This window comes from Exophiala dermatitidis (assembly GCF_000230625.1).
Source record: "Exophiala dermatitidis NIH/UT8656 unplaced genomic scaffold supercont1.2, whole genome shotgun sequence".
Taxonomy (NCBI): domain Eukaryota; kingdom Fungi; phylum Ascomycota; class Eurotiomycetes; order Chaetothyriales; family Herpotrichiellaceae; genus Exophiala; species Exophiala dermatitidis.
The window spans coordinates 1,327,252-1,342,750 of NW_008751647.1; the positions used below are offsets into that span (position 1 = coordinate 1,327,252).

General features: G+C 53.1%; 5 protein-coding genes across 5 annotated transcripts; all 5 read left to right on the top strand.

Moving 5' to 3' along the window:
• Positions 1 to 36: 36 nt before the first annotated feature.
• On the top strand, positions 37 to 2,698 carry HMPREF1120_01986 (3-phosphoinositide dependent protein kinase-1; the record flags this gene model as incomplete). The annotated part of the gene is made up of 2 exons (XM_009156016.1): positions 37 to 2,286; positions 2,336 to 2,698. 2 exons carry the CDS (start codon positions 37 to 39, stop codon positions 2,696 to 2,698), a joined length of 2,613 nt encoding a protein of 870 aa, XP_009154264.1.
• A 1,039-nt stretch (positions 2,699 to 3,737) lies between these two features.
• On the top strand, positions 3,738 to 5,507 carry HMPREF1120_01987 (uncharacterized protein; the record flags this gene model as incomplete). Its single annotated transcript, XM_009156017.1, has 1 exon — positions 3,738 to 5,507. One exon carries the CDS (start codon positions 3,738 to 3,740, stop codon positions 5,505 to 5,507), a length of 1,770 nt encoding a protein of 589 aa, XP_009154265.1.
• Positions 5,508 to 6,357: 850 nt separating this feature from the next.
• On the top strand, positions 6,358 to 6,971 carry HMPREF1120_01988 (signal peptidase I; the record flags this gene model as incomplete). Its single annotated transcript, XM_009156018.1, has 2 exons — positions 6,358 to 6,695; positions 6,752 to 6,971. The coding sequence occupies 2 exons, from the start codon at positions 6,358 to 6,360 to the stop codon at positions 6,969 to 6,971; spliced, it is 558 nt and encodes a 185-aa protein (XP_009154266.1).
• Positions 6,972 to 8,818: 1,847 nt separating this feature from the next.
• On the top strand, positions 8,819 to 11,504 carry HMPREF1120_01989 (uncharacterized protein; the record flags this gene model as incomplete). Its single annotated transcript, XM_009156019.1, has 2 exons — positions 8,819 to 9,905; positions 10,000 to 11,504. 2 exons carry the CDS (start codon positions 8,819 to 8,821, stop codon positions 11,502 to 11,504), a joined length of 2,592 nt encoding a protein of 863 aa, XP_009154267.1.
• A 1,106-nt stretch (positions 11,505 to 12,610) lies between these two features.
• HMPREF1120_01990 (uncharacterized protein) lies at positions 12,611 to 14,800 on the top strand (the record flags this gene model as incomplete). Its single annotated transcript, XM_009156020.1, has 2 exons — positions 12,611 to 12,907; positions 12,989 to 14,800. The coding sequence occupies 2 exons, from the start codon at positions 12,611 to 12,613 to the stop codon at positions 14,798 to 14,800; spliced, it is 2,109 nt and encodes a 702-aa protein (XP_009154268.1).
• Between the last annotated feature and the right edge of the window lie 699 nt (positions 14,801 to 15,499).

Genomic DNA, 15,499 nt, shown 5'->3' on the forward strand with positions numbered 1-15,499 from the left:
AGCCACGTCGGCCACGACTCTCAAACTTGAACAATCATGGCTGATCTCTCGCTCGGCCCCTTGAGGATCGCGAATCCTGATGACGCTGCCCCGGACACCCCATTGCAGCCTCAGCCTGCGGTCGGTACCTTCCCGCAGATATCGCCTATGATCGACGGCAATGGAAGACCAGATTATCTTTCTGTGGCGCCCGGGCGATCCTATAGTCCTGTATCTCCCCTATCAAGCGTTATGGCAGAAGAAGTCCCTTCGCAAGCGGCAGCGGCGGCATCGTCGGACGGCTTTCCCAGTTCCACCACTCCAGCCTCGAACCAGAATCAGCGCCTACCGGAGCGTCCTTCCCAGCGTCAAAATATCCCTCCTACCTACCAAGATCAGCAACAAGCGCAATTCCCTCAGTATCCGACGATGGTTCCCCAGAATTTGCACGATTCCCGATCGAACGCTGGCCGACCTGGTTCCGTCTATTACACGCAGGTGCCTGTCAATGGAGCATCGAGTAATGGTGTATCGCGACAAGGCTCGTACCGGGTTCGGAGTGACGGTTCGGCTTCCAGCGGATTTCCTCAGCGGACATCGTCGAAACGGTCAGGAATGGGAGATGTGGCCGGGGTACCCTCAAGAGACGATACTCATACTGAAAGAGCGTACGGTCAGGGGCAGTACACAACCGGGAATGCTCCGGTTCCTCCGCGGCGAACATCTCGAGGCGTGGCTGGTCCCCGTATGGGAACCACACCGACTGGCACTACTCCACCATCCACCTCGGCCAAATCGTCACAAAACCCATTATCCACCTCGCCATACAACACGGAAGACCGTCCTCTAAGCAGTTCGGAGGAGTGGCAGGAACGCGGTGCGGCTGTTGGGATCAAGCGAGAGTATGATGCGGAGGGCCGGCCGGTCCTCAAAGCGGTCAAGAAAGGTGTGAAAGACTTCAACTTTGGTCAGACCCTCGGTGAGGGCTCCTACAGTACTGTTCTTGCCGCCACGGACCGCCAGAGCGGGAAGCAATATGCCATTAAAGTGCTCGACAAAAGACATATCATAAAAGAGAAAAAGGTCAAATACGTCAATATTGAGAAGGACACACTGAATCGGCTGACGGACCATCCGGGAGTGGTGAGACTTTACTACACATTTCAAGATGAGAGGTCATTATATTTTGTCCTGGATTTATGTCCTGGCGGTGAACTGTTGGGTGTGCTCAAACGGATGTCCACGTTTGATGAAGAATGCACCCGGTTCTATGGGGCGCAAATCCTGGATACAATCGAGTATATGCACAGCCGCGGGGTCATACATCGAGACCTGAAGCCAGAGAATCTCTTGCTGGATGAGAACATGCACATCAAGGTGACCGACTTTGGCACGGCGAAACTTTTACCGGAAAAGAGGACTGCTGATGGCAGAATTGAATTTGAACCGGATTCTACTTCGGAGGAAAACAGGGCCAACTCATTCGTGGGCACTGCGGAATATGTGAGCCCGGAACTACTGACAGACAAGAACGCTTGCAAGGCCAGTGACTTGTGGGCCTTTGGCTGCATCATCTACCAACTCTTAGCCGGCCGACCGCCGTTCAAGGCCGGCAACGACTATCAGACCTTTCAGAAGATCGTCAACCTCGACTATGAGTTTCCTCGAGGCTTTCCAGAGGTTGCCCGTGATCTGGTGGAGCGGTTACTTGTCCTGGACCCTCAGAGGCGGTTATCTCTGGAACATGCCAAAAACCATGCCTTCTTTGCTGGCATACAATGGGGTCGGGGTTTATGGCAACAAAAAGCCCCTCGGTTGAAACCGTATGTCCCCCCACCACAACCGCCGATAAAGTTGAACGGAAACCATGCTCAAAACAATTACCTTCCCGACGTCCCTTCTCACAGCACCCACTCGACCATGCTCCCGCCGAACAACCAGAAGCCACATCCGAGAGTCATCACCCAACTACCTCCCCCTAGCCAGTTGGATATTGAATGGTCTCCGGTTCTTACACGAAGCAATGAGAGGATCCTTAAGCTGGGTAACTTGTCTGTGGTCTCGTCACCGAATCCTCACAGCCCGCACGGAAATGAGGGTGGAGGCAAGTTGGCCAGACTGTTCGGCGGGAGTAACACGAAAAAGCGGCAACGCCTCGTCATGGTCACATCAAGTGCACGCATCATCATTGCTCCTGCTGGTGGAGAGGAGAAGAAGTCCAAGTCGGAAATCTCGCTCCTTGCGCCGGGGACAGAGTTTTCCAGCGCTACAGACTCTAAGGGGGTGACCCAGTGGATAGTCAACACAGTAAGTGGTACACTGAAGGCCTGAACAGCAGCAACTGACCCTTTGACAGCGGGATCGACATTATGTCTTCGAAGATCCGAAGCCAGCCTCTAACGATCCCATGGCGACTGCTGTGTCGGCTCAAGAATGGCTGGACGCCTTAGTACGTGCTCGGGAAATTGCAACATCTATGCAGAACTCCAGTAATACCTATTCGAATGATGACACTCTCAACTTGTCGTCTTCGGCGCTGTCCAGTCATGCGAGCACTATCGACCAATCTACAGATATAAGCCCTCACTCTGCCAGCCACGGGCACACAGGACGAATGATACTACACAAGCAACACTCCGGTGGCGATACCGAGTCGCTCAAAGGGCGAAAGCGCTTCAGCAAGCGACAGTCTAAGAGCGGCTTGACCGCAGTGTTTTGAGGTGCGGTGTCTGCAGGGCACTCGCACCTGGCGTTAGCCTGATTTACCTCTGGGTTGTGTTTTTCTCTTCTCTAATTCTTGAGCCCGGTTTAGCATAGCGTTGCGGTTGTGGTTGCGGTTGCAGTTGCGGTTGATGAGCAGCATGACGATTGGTGATGAAACAGTGTGACGAGGACACGAGTTAGCCGGGCCCCTCGCAAGGTTTGAAATCTAGACAGGATATATTACGCCGAGAAGATTGCTCATGGCAGTCTGATGATGGTAAAGAGATGGGTGGTATACCCCAACCCACGCTGTCACTGTCATAAAAGGTGAATCAGTATGAATGTAAAGGTTCTGGTCATGGGTTGCCCATTATTATTCCACGTAGGATCAAGTCCTCAAGCCTGTGTGATGCTCTTAGCGCTGTATCTCTTCCACAAATGACATGTCCAGTGGACCAGGCGAACTGCAAGGTTGTTCTGATGGTGCCAGTGGCTTTGCTTCGCGACCAAGTGAACTTGAACGAGTGGCTGGGATTGACTGGACCGGCATCCAAGCTAGATCCCGAAATGGACTTGTCTGCTTCTCATCGCCACACTTCGGTTCCACGGTCCTGGCGCGCCTGCGGTTGCCAGCGGCCGTCGCCAGAACCTGAAGGTTCTTCGCAGTGTGGTGCGCAAGGGCGCTGCTATCGAACGATCAGCTTGAGCTTGACACGAGTATCTCGCTTTAAACCGATTGATGGTATTTGGAGACGATTTCGAGAACGACAGGCAAGGCAGCGCATCCCCGGCCGACCCTCGATCAAGCGACCGAGGCAGGCAAAGGCAACATCTGCGGACCACTGCAGGCGAGGCGCGTAACGTGGTGAGGAGGGGCTGGCAGTGGTTTGCGAAAAGGACTTGAAAGCATCAAAGGCAGTTCTATCTCGAATTACAAAGAGTCGGATACGAGTTGTGCGGTACCTCCCTCGTTCGAGCCTTATGGACGACAGAAGAGCAACGAGCCAGCCTTATTCGCAGTACATGACCTGAACCGATCCGATTTTCTCATTCCGATGGTCTCACGAGCCGAACTTGCCGACCACTCTCGAGGCGCGCCGACAGTCACATCTGGAACGTCTCGGTCGCGCCATCACCACCATCACCATCGTCGAGGACGGTCCTCATATGGCGGAACGTCATCTTTTCAGTCACCGCAGAACGAGTTCCCCTTCTTCGCGCAGTCGGGCGATGTGGAGATCGTGTTGACCTGCGATGGACAAGAGAAGAGATACCTCTTGCACCGGTTTACGTTGGCGCAATTCTCGGGGTTCTTCGAGGCGAGTACTAGCGATGAATGGTCCCGAGGTCATCAGGTTCAGGTTCTGCCGGAGTCTTCGCGACAACCTAACAATCAAGCTTTGAGTGCTATCGAGGAGGAAGCATCTCGAGTGAGCAGCGCAACGGCCGGTCCGGGGACGGGTACATCAAATGGGCGCACCACTCTACCAGTGTCGGGGTCGGCGTCCTCGAGGCGGAGGTGGCGGTATGAACTGGACTGGGAGAATCTTGAGGACGACGACGAACCGATCCTGGTGCAAAAGACACCTGAAGGCCCGCTGTTCGCACCATCACGGCTACCACCCCCGCCGGTGCAGACACAGCCCCGAGCAGCTCCAGCTCATCACTCGTCCTTTTTCCGCTCCATGGCGAGCCTTGCTCTGCCTCATCACGGACATGCAGCATCGCAATCCGCCGCGCAACTGGCAGTAGTCCCAGATCCAGCCCTTACAAACCCGCTGTTACGCGACTACGACAATCTGTTCCGCATCTTCTACAATTTCCCGCCCGTGCTCAACTCGACCAACATCGCCTCCGCATACTCGGAATGCAAGGCCCTCTTGTCTCTGGCAGACATGTACGACGCTCTCCCGGTGGTTGGACCGCGGGTCGACCATCACCTCCTCCGGTTTTCGTCTCGACTCTTCAAGCAAATAGCAAAGTATCCTCCTTCATATCTCAAACTCGGGTATCTGGCTCGAAGTCGCATCATCTTCTCGGAAGCTCTCACGCATGTCGTGGGCCAGTGGCCTGCTGCTTTGCCGTACCTGAAGCCACCGGACTACTCAGGCGGACGGTACGAGGTCCCACTGTCTGTTATCGATTTGATCGAGGATAAAGTGGATGAGCTGGAAGAGTTGAAACAAAAGATAGAAACCAAGTTGTTCAGACTGACGTTGACCACGAGTCGCGGTGAGAGAGTCAATCCTGCAAACGACTATCTTGGCTGGCTTGCAATGAGCCTGTGGCGCCAATGGTTGGCGGAGAACACGACGCCAGAAGTGCGTGGGATACTGAAGAATGGATCTGGATCGCGGCCGGGCAGTTCGAATGCGAATGCTAATACGAATACAATGCAACAACCTCAAGGAGTGGTTGGCAGACCACCACCACCAGCTCCAGGTACTACAGTTATGGTTGCTGCGCCGCCACAGCCGCTCGTGCGCGTTCCTCCAACAGCAACAGCCGTGAATACCGGTCGGATCTTCCGGATGATAGCATCCACCAATCCGGAAAGTTACCTTCCTCACGACGAACTCAAGCGGTTCCTCAAGATCAGACCGCCGGGTCTTCCGAATTCGCCGTCCATGTATACTCGGGAAAATCTGCGGCGGTTTGAACGCAAGATTGACGAGATCAAGAACGTCGCGCGTGATCTTGTGAAGCCGTTGACGAGAAACTGCCTTGAACTGGATTTGAGGAGTTTGAGTGATGGCCAGGGCGGCGGTCTGGGATACTTGACGTGCATGCGGTGTGAAGAGGGAGATCTGCCTTGGGAGGTGTGATATGTGATCTGATCTGGTTTGCGAAGATCATGATGCTGGGTCGTTGGTCGCTGGTCGCACGACTACTACAGACAGGGTCACTACGCTGCTCGGAGAGATTCTATTTCTGGTTATGATTTATATCGCGGTATGAACGATGTGAAACGAAACGAGCTATGACGATAATTTTCTTTGCATGACATGCAATGTTGGTATATGTGGTTGCTTGCAGGTTGAGATACTGGTAGTCCAGAGTCCACTCAAGCGTGTTGATACCTACAGTGCTATGTTTGTCCCTATGGCCGATGCTTCTGAAGGCTGGCAGTGAGATGTTTTAGCATAATGTTTTGATTCAATGAATCAACGGTTGAATCTATCGCTGGTGCTGCTCGAACCAAGCAATTCGTACAGAGTGAAGAGAGATGTCTGGTCAAATGGAGGCAATCTGAACGTGTTGTAACTTGATCGAGGTCTCGCGTTGTGCACAATAATCGCTGCCTGACGAGCCAACCCTCACCAACCGACACCGGGCTTAGTGGGTACAATATGGAGGGAAATGCCACAAATGGTCAGTCAGACAGCCATGTTTAGCTTGCGTCGGTCAATCACCTCCGCTGGACTTCCTCGACATCGCGGTTCACGACACTTGTCTTGCTGTGGTTGTGGGATACACCATTCACTACAACATCCTGCTCAGACGACTGCTTCGAAAGCCATAATTTCGAACCACCTTCCTACTCGACAAATCGGTCCGCGACATGATATGATACCCTCTTCTCCTTCGTGTCCCTCTACATCGCAATAGACTCCCTTTCAATTGATTTGTCTTGCACCCTCGCTCGACCAGCATAAGAAACCGACCACCGACACAATGTTATCCTCACTCGCGCCCTACCTCTCCAACCCACGCACCTCACTCAGCCAAGTCCTCAACTTCGCCCTCGTCCTCTCGACGGCATTCATGCTATGGAAATCGTTATCTGTCATTTCCGACTCCCCTTCCCCGATCGTGGTGGTTCTCAGCGGATCCATGGAACCGGCGTTCCAGCGAGGAGATTTATTGTTTCTATGGAACCGAGACAAGACCGCCGAAGTGGGCGAGATTGTGGTGTATAATGTCAGAGGAAAGGATATTCCGATTGTCCATCGGGTCGTGAGGAGTCATGCTCCGACTACGCCGACGATAGAGAAAGGGGTGAATAATACAAGGTATGCGCGTTATAAATCTCATTATTTGTTGGTCAACTGACAAACGTGAGCAATAGTCCCAAGCTATTGACCAAAGGTGACAACAACGTCGCCGACGATACGGAACTCTATGCTCGAGGACAAAACTATTTGGACAGAAAAGAAGATATCATCGGCAGTGTGCGTGGATATGTGCCTGCCGTGGGATACGTGACCATTATGTTGAGTGAACATCCGTGGCTGAAGACGGTCATGTTGGGGATTATGGGGTTGATGGTGATTCTTCAGCGGGAATGATTGATGAGCTAGAGCTGGCTGAGAGCTAGAGCTTGGTTGTTGGTACAGTACCGAACCAGACTTTACGGGTGGTAAAGGGATAATCGGATCGGCCGGGCACGGGTATCGGGTACTGTGAGACTGGTTCTGGGTGCTTTGCGTGCTTATCAGGACCGAGCCGATACAGGCAGTCGGGCTAAGGCAGTCGGGCTATGCCAGAAAGTTCCTACGGCATCGACAGCCTTCAAGTTCGAGGTGGAAGAGCATCTCGTCCACAGGATGCAAAGCACGCAAAGCACGTATGGTCTATGGTCGACATGGCAGTACGATGGGATCTCTGGCTCACTATCGCATCCAGGCTGTACTTTAAGGTATGGCATTGAATGCCTACAACACACGGCGTCTGTGGAAATCGAGTGACCATGAGATCTCTGCCCCGATTCAGCGCATGATCGAGGACTTAGGGCCCGCTGGGATCAATGGACAAGCAAGAGGAGGCGCAACCGGCCCCAAGTTGTGCACCAATGCAATTCAGGGCTCCTCTACGAATCATTCAAAAGGCGACCGACAAAAGGACGGCTCACATTCAATCAGCCGGGTTAGGAACACTAAAAGCAGACTCGGGATTCAAGCAGTGGGGACCGCAATTCAATCGTAAAAATGATTGACTGCCAGCTGAATGGGACGGTATGTAGATGCATCCGATCGGGCTGCCAGTGTAGAGCATGGATCCCTCCATCTTGGGACTGTTCTGTACCACCTCAAGTTTCATGGCAACCTATCCAACTGGAAGCCCCGTTGCTCTCTTGGGTCTATTGGCGCCGTACTAGTAGTGCATCGCATTGCATTGGTTCTTGCAAAAGTCCGCCGCCGCGAGCTGAGAACTACCTACTCGTAGACCCGTGTTCTGTTCTTCTTCAGTACTATCATTCCGTCGCACGCTTCCAAAAGAGGCTGGCCTAACATCAACTTTTTACAGTACAGGGCTGAAGACCCTGAGACACTTGCTTACCGTAAGCTACTGTATTGGCCAGATTGCGCAACGCGGCGGGACGCCTTAACGGTGATGCACTTTTGCTGGTGACCCTAATTGAAGTCGTATGTTTAAGGACTCTATAGCACCATTATCATTTGTGATCAATTCATCACCCTCACCTTGATATACAGCTGTACGATAGTCTATCAGCTCTCCTACTAATAGTAGCCAGCCTGACCGAGCGAGCCAGCCTCAAGAAACGTGGCGGCGTAGCGACATTTGAATTGGATTCATTTTCCCTCCCGGGACTCTGGCGCCGGCAACAGCCCTAGAAGCCCAGCAGCCCACTTGCAGCAAGCAGGTCCGCTTCCACACCCACGCCCGCGGAGCCCCAAAACTCCAAGTCCAAGGTCCCAAGTCCGACGACTCCCGCTTTGGTTTGCGCCGACTTTGTTGAGTTTGAGGACTTGTTTGCTACTAATTTGTCGTTACCAAACCTCAAATCATCTCCCACTCGCGATTCCGAGGATTCAAGTTGGAATATACATACATTCACCTTTTGTGTTCCGGGGTATTGCAGAATCCGGGGTTTGCTGGCGCTGAAACACACTTCTACTATTACAGTATCAGCCTCAGCGTTCCCCTCCAAGCCAGAGCCAGAGCCAGGGACTTCAAGTCATCGCGACAATTGAAAACAAACCTCAGTTCAGGAGCAAACGAACGCAGCCATAGCAAAGGACTTGGACTTACAACGATGATTGTTCCGGGATCAAATCAGAGCGATATACACCCAGCGACGAGTCAGAGATGACGACCTTGTTCGAATTCGGTCTGTTTCAATCTCCATAAATCACGCGCATATCAGATACCAGTGTAGTGAGTGGTGCCCGCCATGGAGAAAGACCACAGTTACACAGTATTGCGCGAACTGCCGAGTATCGCCGTCGAAGACGACGTCGAACTGGTGAGTAGCCGAGATGTCACGACTAGTAGCGCAACAGAGCCTCCGTCGTACTATCGCGGCCGACACTCTCGAGGAAACTCGCGCGACGACCGTCTACGCTCGATTGAAGAGAGCGAAACCCTGCATGACTCATTCAACGAACTTGCAGAACAGCCAGGGCCGCCGCTCGTGCCACCACCACCATCCAAATCTCAAACTCGTCGACGGAGTCCCGCCGGGGCCCAGTCAATGCTGCGCCGGCTCACTACCAAAGTTGCGCCGATGACCAGATATAATTTTCGATCAACTGGCAAGCGATCACAACGACGGCAGTATGCGACTTTGGACGACGAGGGTGAGGGTGATGACGACCGAGTGATCGTGGACATTTCGTCTCTCGAAGGTATGGGTTGGGAAATGGCGGACTTGTCGAAGCCGACTTCTCCCCCACCAGAGTCAGAGTCGGACACGGCATATGTACGTCCGACGAAACCGGATTTTCGCTCGTTTGTCGACAAGCACCGGTCGGTTGGAGAAGGGATGAGGGATATTGGCGTGCAGCTTCGACGCAATCCCACCAAAGTCGGCAGGAATCCTTCTGTAGCTGGTCGAGGAGACGCTTACAGCACGAGAATTGACCGGACCAAAACGGTGCGTGATCTCGGGCAGAGCCTGGCGCGAGAGAAGAACGCCATTGTCGAGGTCGAGGAGGAAGTGGTTGACTTGAGTACCCTCGAGGGTGCCCACACCGACCTTCGAGCCAGCCGCACGTTCGACGACATGTCTATGAGACACAGCATCTTGCCGCAACAGACAAAATCCTATTTCTTCCCCGAGGATCCCGACATTCCCAACTGGAAGCCCTGGTCTATGAGCAGCGTGTATATTTTGTTTCTTGTGATCCTGGCTTTGGGCCTAGCTGGATTTCAGGAGTACCTGTTTCAGCGATCGGTCAAGGCTGCCAAACGGAATAGTGGGCTCCTAGCGTTCAACCGCGTGGCGGATATTTCGACATGGGACTTTTTCGCATGGAAATGTGAGTGCCGAGCTGCTGTTTCTCTTTTCCGTCATTTGAATCGAAAAGGCCGTGCGCGTCTTGGTTAACTTGCGTGCTGACCATGGCTACACAGACCTCCCCACCATGGTCACCATCGTATATGCGGTAATGTTTTCAATCATGGACTTCGATATCCGTCGGCTGGAACCGTTCTATCAGCTATCGCGACCTCGAGGGGCCCGGGCGTCGGCAAGCTTGAACCTCGATCATTTGACCATGTTTCAATACTTTGTGCCTTTCAAGGCTCTTCGGCTCAAACAATGGGCCGTGCTCTTTTCCACGACCGGCAATATTGTCGCTTCGATGGCGGCTCCTGCACTGCAAAACCCGTCAATTGTATTCAACAGAAACCCCAACTGCGAATTTGACGGTGACAGGTGCATCAATTCGGACGAGAAGCAATATTGGGTCCGCGTGTCCAGCGTCTGGTCGCGCTTGTTGTCGGCAAGCTATGTCGTGGTGGCGCTGGTGTTGGTGGTTTTGTTTCTGCAGTTGCGTCGGAAATCGGGTCTCCTCAGCGACCCCAAGGGCATTGCAGGAATCGCGTCCATGGCGACAAAATCACACATTCTCCAAGATTTTGCCGGTCTCGACCTGGCAAACCGGCAAGAAATCCATCAACGACTCCAACATCGTCGATATGTCCTGTACAAATCTTCCATTTGGCAGGGCGAATGGAGCGAGACCAGCGAACCGATTCAGGACAGCGAGAGGAAACTGAAAAGTCCGCATCCGGCCATGCTTCGAACCCAGGCGGCCGTTTGGTTTCTGTTGTTCCAGGTGTTCTGTCTCGTGGCTGTGCCCATAATCACCCTGACCGACGGGAACGTGGTGCCCAACACGCTCCCCTGGCTGTCGATCGTGGTGGCCACGCTACTGAAGCTGCTCTTCAGTACGTTCGAGTCCGACGTGCGGTTGATGGAACCGTTTTATCAGCTGTCCAAAGGCCAAGCCAGGCCGGAGAACAGTTTGACCCTCGACTACCAGGCCACCGTGTACGGGTGGATGCCATTCCGGGCTTTGTGGAAAAGACATTATCTGGTGGCTCTGGTGGGCTTTTCGTCCGTGGCTCTGGATGTCCTTACCGTCACGGTGGGATCGTTCTCGGTCAATGCGAAGGACCTGATCGGTGAGGATGGGAAACAGATCAAGCATAAGTTGGCCACCCATGAAGTCTCCTTGGGCGACGAAACTCTGATCTCGTTCTGGGCGTCGGTCGTGCTCTCTATGGTCATTCTGGTGTGTGTCATCATCACCACCTCGCTGGTGTACTGGCGCCGAGGACATCCGTTCCTCCCACGCGAACCATCCACCATCGCTGCCGTACTGGCTTTCATCTATGCGAGCAAGATGCTGACGGATTTCATCGATACTGAACGCCTCAACAATAAACAGATGGAGCGGCGGCTCAAAACGCTGGGTAAGACTTATGCCCTGGGCTGGTTCCGGGGCAGAGATGGGCAGATCCATTGTGCCATTGATGAGGAGCCCATGAAGAGTAGGTACGTGCATGGGAAGCCGTATACCATGGCCCAGGCTGGACCGTTACTGTCCCATGAAACCTTTTATTCGGTATAGCTGGAATATAACGACATGAAGAGTTCGAAGCGAATTGCATTTGAAGTCGTGGAAAAGGGGGAGTGATTAATAGGTCAAGGGGGCGCCATTTTTGAGTACAGTACGCGCGCAGGTTACGCCAGCGACCGATTTTCTTGCGACCTAGGATACAGAATGGATAGACGGGTTATGAGGGATAAACAGGTAGTTGCAGGACGGGTTTCATGATGGATGATCAATTAGCGCCGTTGTGTTGAGCGTACAGGTATATAGTAAAGTATATAGAGACGAGAAGGTCAACGATTCCGCGAACACAATCGAATTGGTTGCTGGAGCGTTACGGCATACTGTGTACTTCCGGCCAGCTGTCTGGTGTTGTCAACCCTGGAAAGGCTTGGTCATAAATATGTTTCAGAGGCATTTGCTGCCAGTGGACTGTCAATGAAGAACCGGCGCTGTACATCTCATGTGCTCCGTGCTCTTTTGCAGTGCTGCAGTGGTCCATCAACACATATTTGGTCGAAATGCCGCATGCGTAACCCTGTCAGGACGGTGAGGGTGGGAGTGGGCGTGCAGTGGCAGGTAAGCAGGGATGGAATGGTGGCTCGCTCAGGCTGGCGGACTGCAGCAGGGCCACGATAGGCGAAGGTGGAAAGATTGGTGGAGAAGATGGCGACCTGGATGGTAGCAGTTAGTGGGTGGGTGATCGCGGTGGCAGCTGGAGATGAGGACGAGACGAGGACGAGACAAGCGAGCGATGCTGATGATGCAGTTCAAGTTGTTGGTTGACATGCCAAACAGCAGAACTGGAAGCGATGATTTGATGATTCGCATCTTGATCAGATGTGCTCCACCACAACGCCAATGACGTCAAGGCCACGAAATGCGTCCATCACCAGAAAAGTCACTGGAACTGGAACTGCGCCTGGAACTGGGACAAACAAGAGTCAAGTTACAAGACATGGACGATTCTATCCTGGTCTATAACCTCTTTGTCTAGAGTTGATTGCATTTCTCGCAACTCAACACCCAACGTATATCAGCTCTTCAGCTTAATCCTCACACATCTTCCTCTCCAACTGCATACTCCATCCTCTACTGACTGGCCACACTCTACGTTTCCCACCATGCCTCCGCCAGGCTACGTCTTCCGCGACGGCGGCACAACTCCCCCAGGCGAAGAGACCTCCGACAAGAGACTTGGACATGTCGAACCGGCCAAGCCTGTAACTGCAACCCCCAAGGCTCCTCTGGGACAAAAGACCACCACCAGTCACCAACTGGCCACCGAGAACCATGAAATCCAAGGAGCTGCGCAGCGGGCCGGTAAGGAAGATACAACCACCAACCTAGGATGGCAAGCCAACGCGGTCAATGTAGAAACTTTTGTCGGCAGATTGCCCAACGAGGAGCTGTGGACGTTGGTCAGAAGATTCAACAAGGCAAGTTTCGCTCTCCTTTCAATACTGTGGTTTTGAACACGCACTTACCTCTGCTGTCTGTAGCAAATGTACCATGTCAAAGCAATCCCTGAATCACCCCCTGGAGGTCTCGACCTCAACATCGCCGAAGAAGATGAATTCTCTCCCGACAAACTGCGATCCACCTTGGAACGGCTGTACATGACGGTCATTGTTGGCCTTATCGCCTTTGGGAAACACATTGCTCGACTGAGATCATGGCGCGAACCCCGTCGAACGGCAGGTTTTGCCGCAGTATACTTTCTCGCCTGGATCTTCGACTTGATCATGCCAACACTCTTCACCTTCATCATTGTCCTTATCACAGTTCCTGAGGCTCGCACGTTTCTTTTCCCACCCGCACCCCTGGCTCTGGTCGACCACAAGACTGGTGGAGTCCAGAAACCCAAGGCCGGAGTATTGGGTAGTCATGACAGTGTTACAGGCGCGCCGGAGAAACACCAGGGCGAGGCTGTCGAGCAGGAAGCCAGCAATTTGGTATCTGGTATTGCCTCGGTGGCCATCTCCAGTGCCGCGGGACAGCACGACCAGGCCAATCCGGATGAGAAAGGTGGCAGCAAGACCCTCGATGCTTCAGCGCCTGATCCAACCAAAATGGCCACCGCTGCTGCCGATGCTTCTGCTTCTGCCCAAGGTGACACGCCACATCCGGCACATGACAAGACCAAACAGCCGATGGAAGAGACTGTGTGGAAGCAGATGCGTCCTGTGATGCATGCAATCAACGATGTCTCGGACATGTGGGAGCGCTTTGCGAATGCCTTGTCTCCTACTCCACCTTTCTCGCACAAGAAGCGTTACCAACTCGGTGCCATTTTCGTCCCTCTCCTGCTCATTTCTCTAGTCACCAGAGCGGAATGGGTCATCAAGGGAACCACCTTCTTTGGCGGCTTTGCCTTCTTCTCCGACCCGTTGATGCAACGCGGTATCCGCTTGTTGAACGAGAAAATCCCCGACTGGCCCAAATACTTGGAACTTCGCAACACGCTCCTCAAGGGGGTTCCTACCAATGCTCAACTTACCCTTACACTTTTGCGGATCGGTGAAGCCAATCGAGCACCTCTGCCTCCACCTCCGACCTCTAATGAGCCTCCGCCAGAGAAGCCGGCCGAAGTGGACAAGAAAGCTCTCACAGACAACGGACTGGATGCTTCTCACGGGGAGATTGAAGATGCCATCACTGTGGACAAGCCACCGGCTGGCCAGCCACAGACCCCGGCACAAGCCCAGGAACAGGTCCAGGCCAAGGCAGCGGAGCAAGAGGCACAGAAGAAGAAGAAGGGAGGCATCGGGTCCAAGATCATGTCTGCGTTCAAGACTACCACGGCTGGAGGTGTAGAGACCAAACTGACTGTCGACTCCGTCAAAGCATCACTGGGATCCCAATCTGCCAAGGAAAAGCTGGGTGTTCTGCCTACCAAAGACGAGATGAAGGCCAAGCAGGTCGAGGGCCCAGTGGAATACCGAGGCAGATACAACGGCCGCAAGGGCGCTGTCTACATCGACAGCTCGGTTTCTCCTCCCAGCGGCAATCGACCAGCCTCGCCGTGTGTCTATTTCACCACGCATTTGGACGGTCATGAGTCGGTTGAAACCATGCCTCACGATCCCGACTGGGCCATCTCGATTGCCGATCTGGCGGAAGTGAAGAAGATTGGCGGATTGGGATGGAAGGGTAAGATTGTGGTGGGATGGGCCACGAACCGCGAAGTCAAGGATGGCATCGAGTTGGTGACCCGCGATGGTCGGAGATACCATGTCATGGCTATCAAGGACCGAGATGCGCTGTTCAACCGGTTGATCTCCATGGGTCAACAGGTGTGGGAGAGTTATTGATTGCCAAGGTTGTGTTGTCAATGATATCCCAGTATGATTGTATGGCCGTATGCATGTATATCAAGTGTTTATGAGAAGGATGATACCGATGGATGTATTCGTTGACAGACAATGCAGTATCTAATCTAGGTCCTGATCCTTGTTGTACTTATCCCTTAAACAGCGCCTTCCGCCAGCAGCCGGTGCTGACTGTTTGACAATACTAGCCAGGATACCGATAGAAAGACATTATCAACACCCATGTCGTCGCCAATCTCGCATAAGGAGCGCCAGTACAGACTTGCGCAATACTACGCTGTACAGCTAGCTACGGTATGGTCGTAGTCTTGTTGGTGGTGACTTCGATATTCCCCGAATGGTTCGCTTAATTATATCCAAGTGTGTTTCCCACGGCCCACGGTGGGTCAATCTAGCATCTTCACTTTCGTTGTAACGTTCGCGTTTTGTCTCGACTTCTCATCCCTAGTCATCATAGCAGGAGCTGAAGGTTTCTTACCGGGCTACTCAACAATGTGCAAAATACAGGATTCCATACCAGGCATCTTATCACATGCCAGACTTGGATGCGTCGTAATGGTTCCATTTCTTGCGGCTGTGCGCGTCGACAAGGGTACGTATACTGTACGTATACCCTGAGCTCTGGACGGTCCATCTCCGGTTTCAGAGCTACACTGGATCCACAATCATCCCCTTGATCAC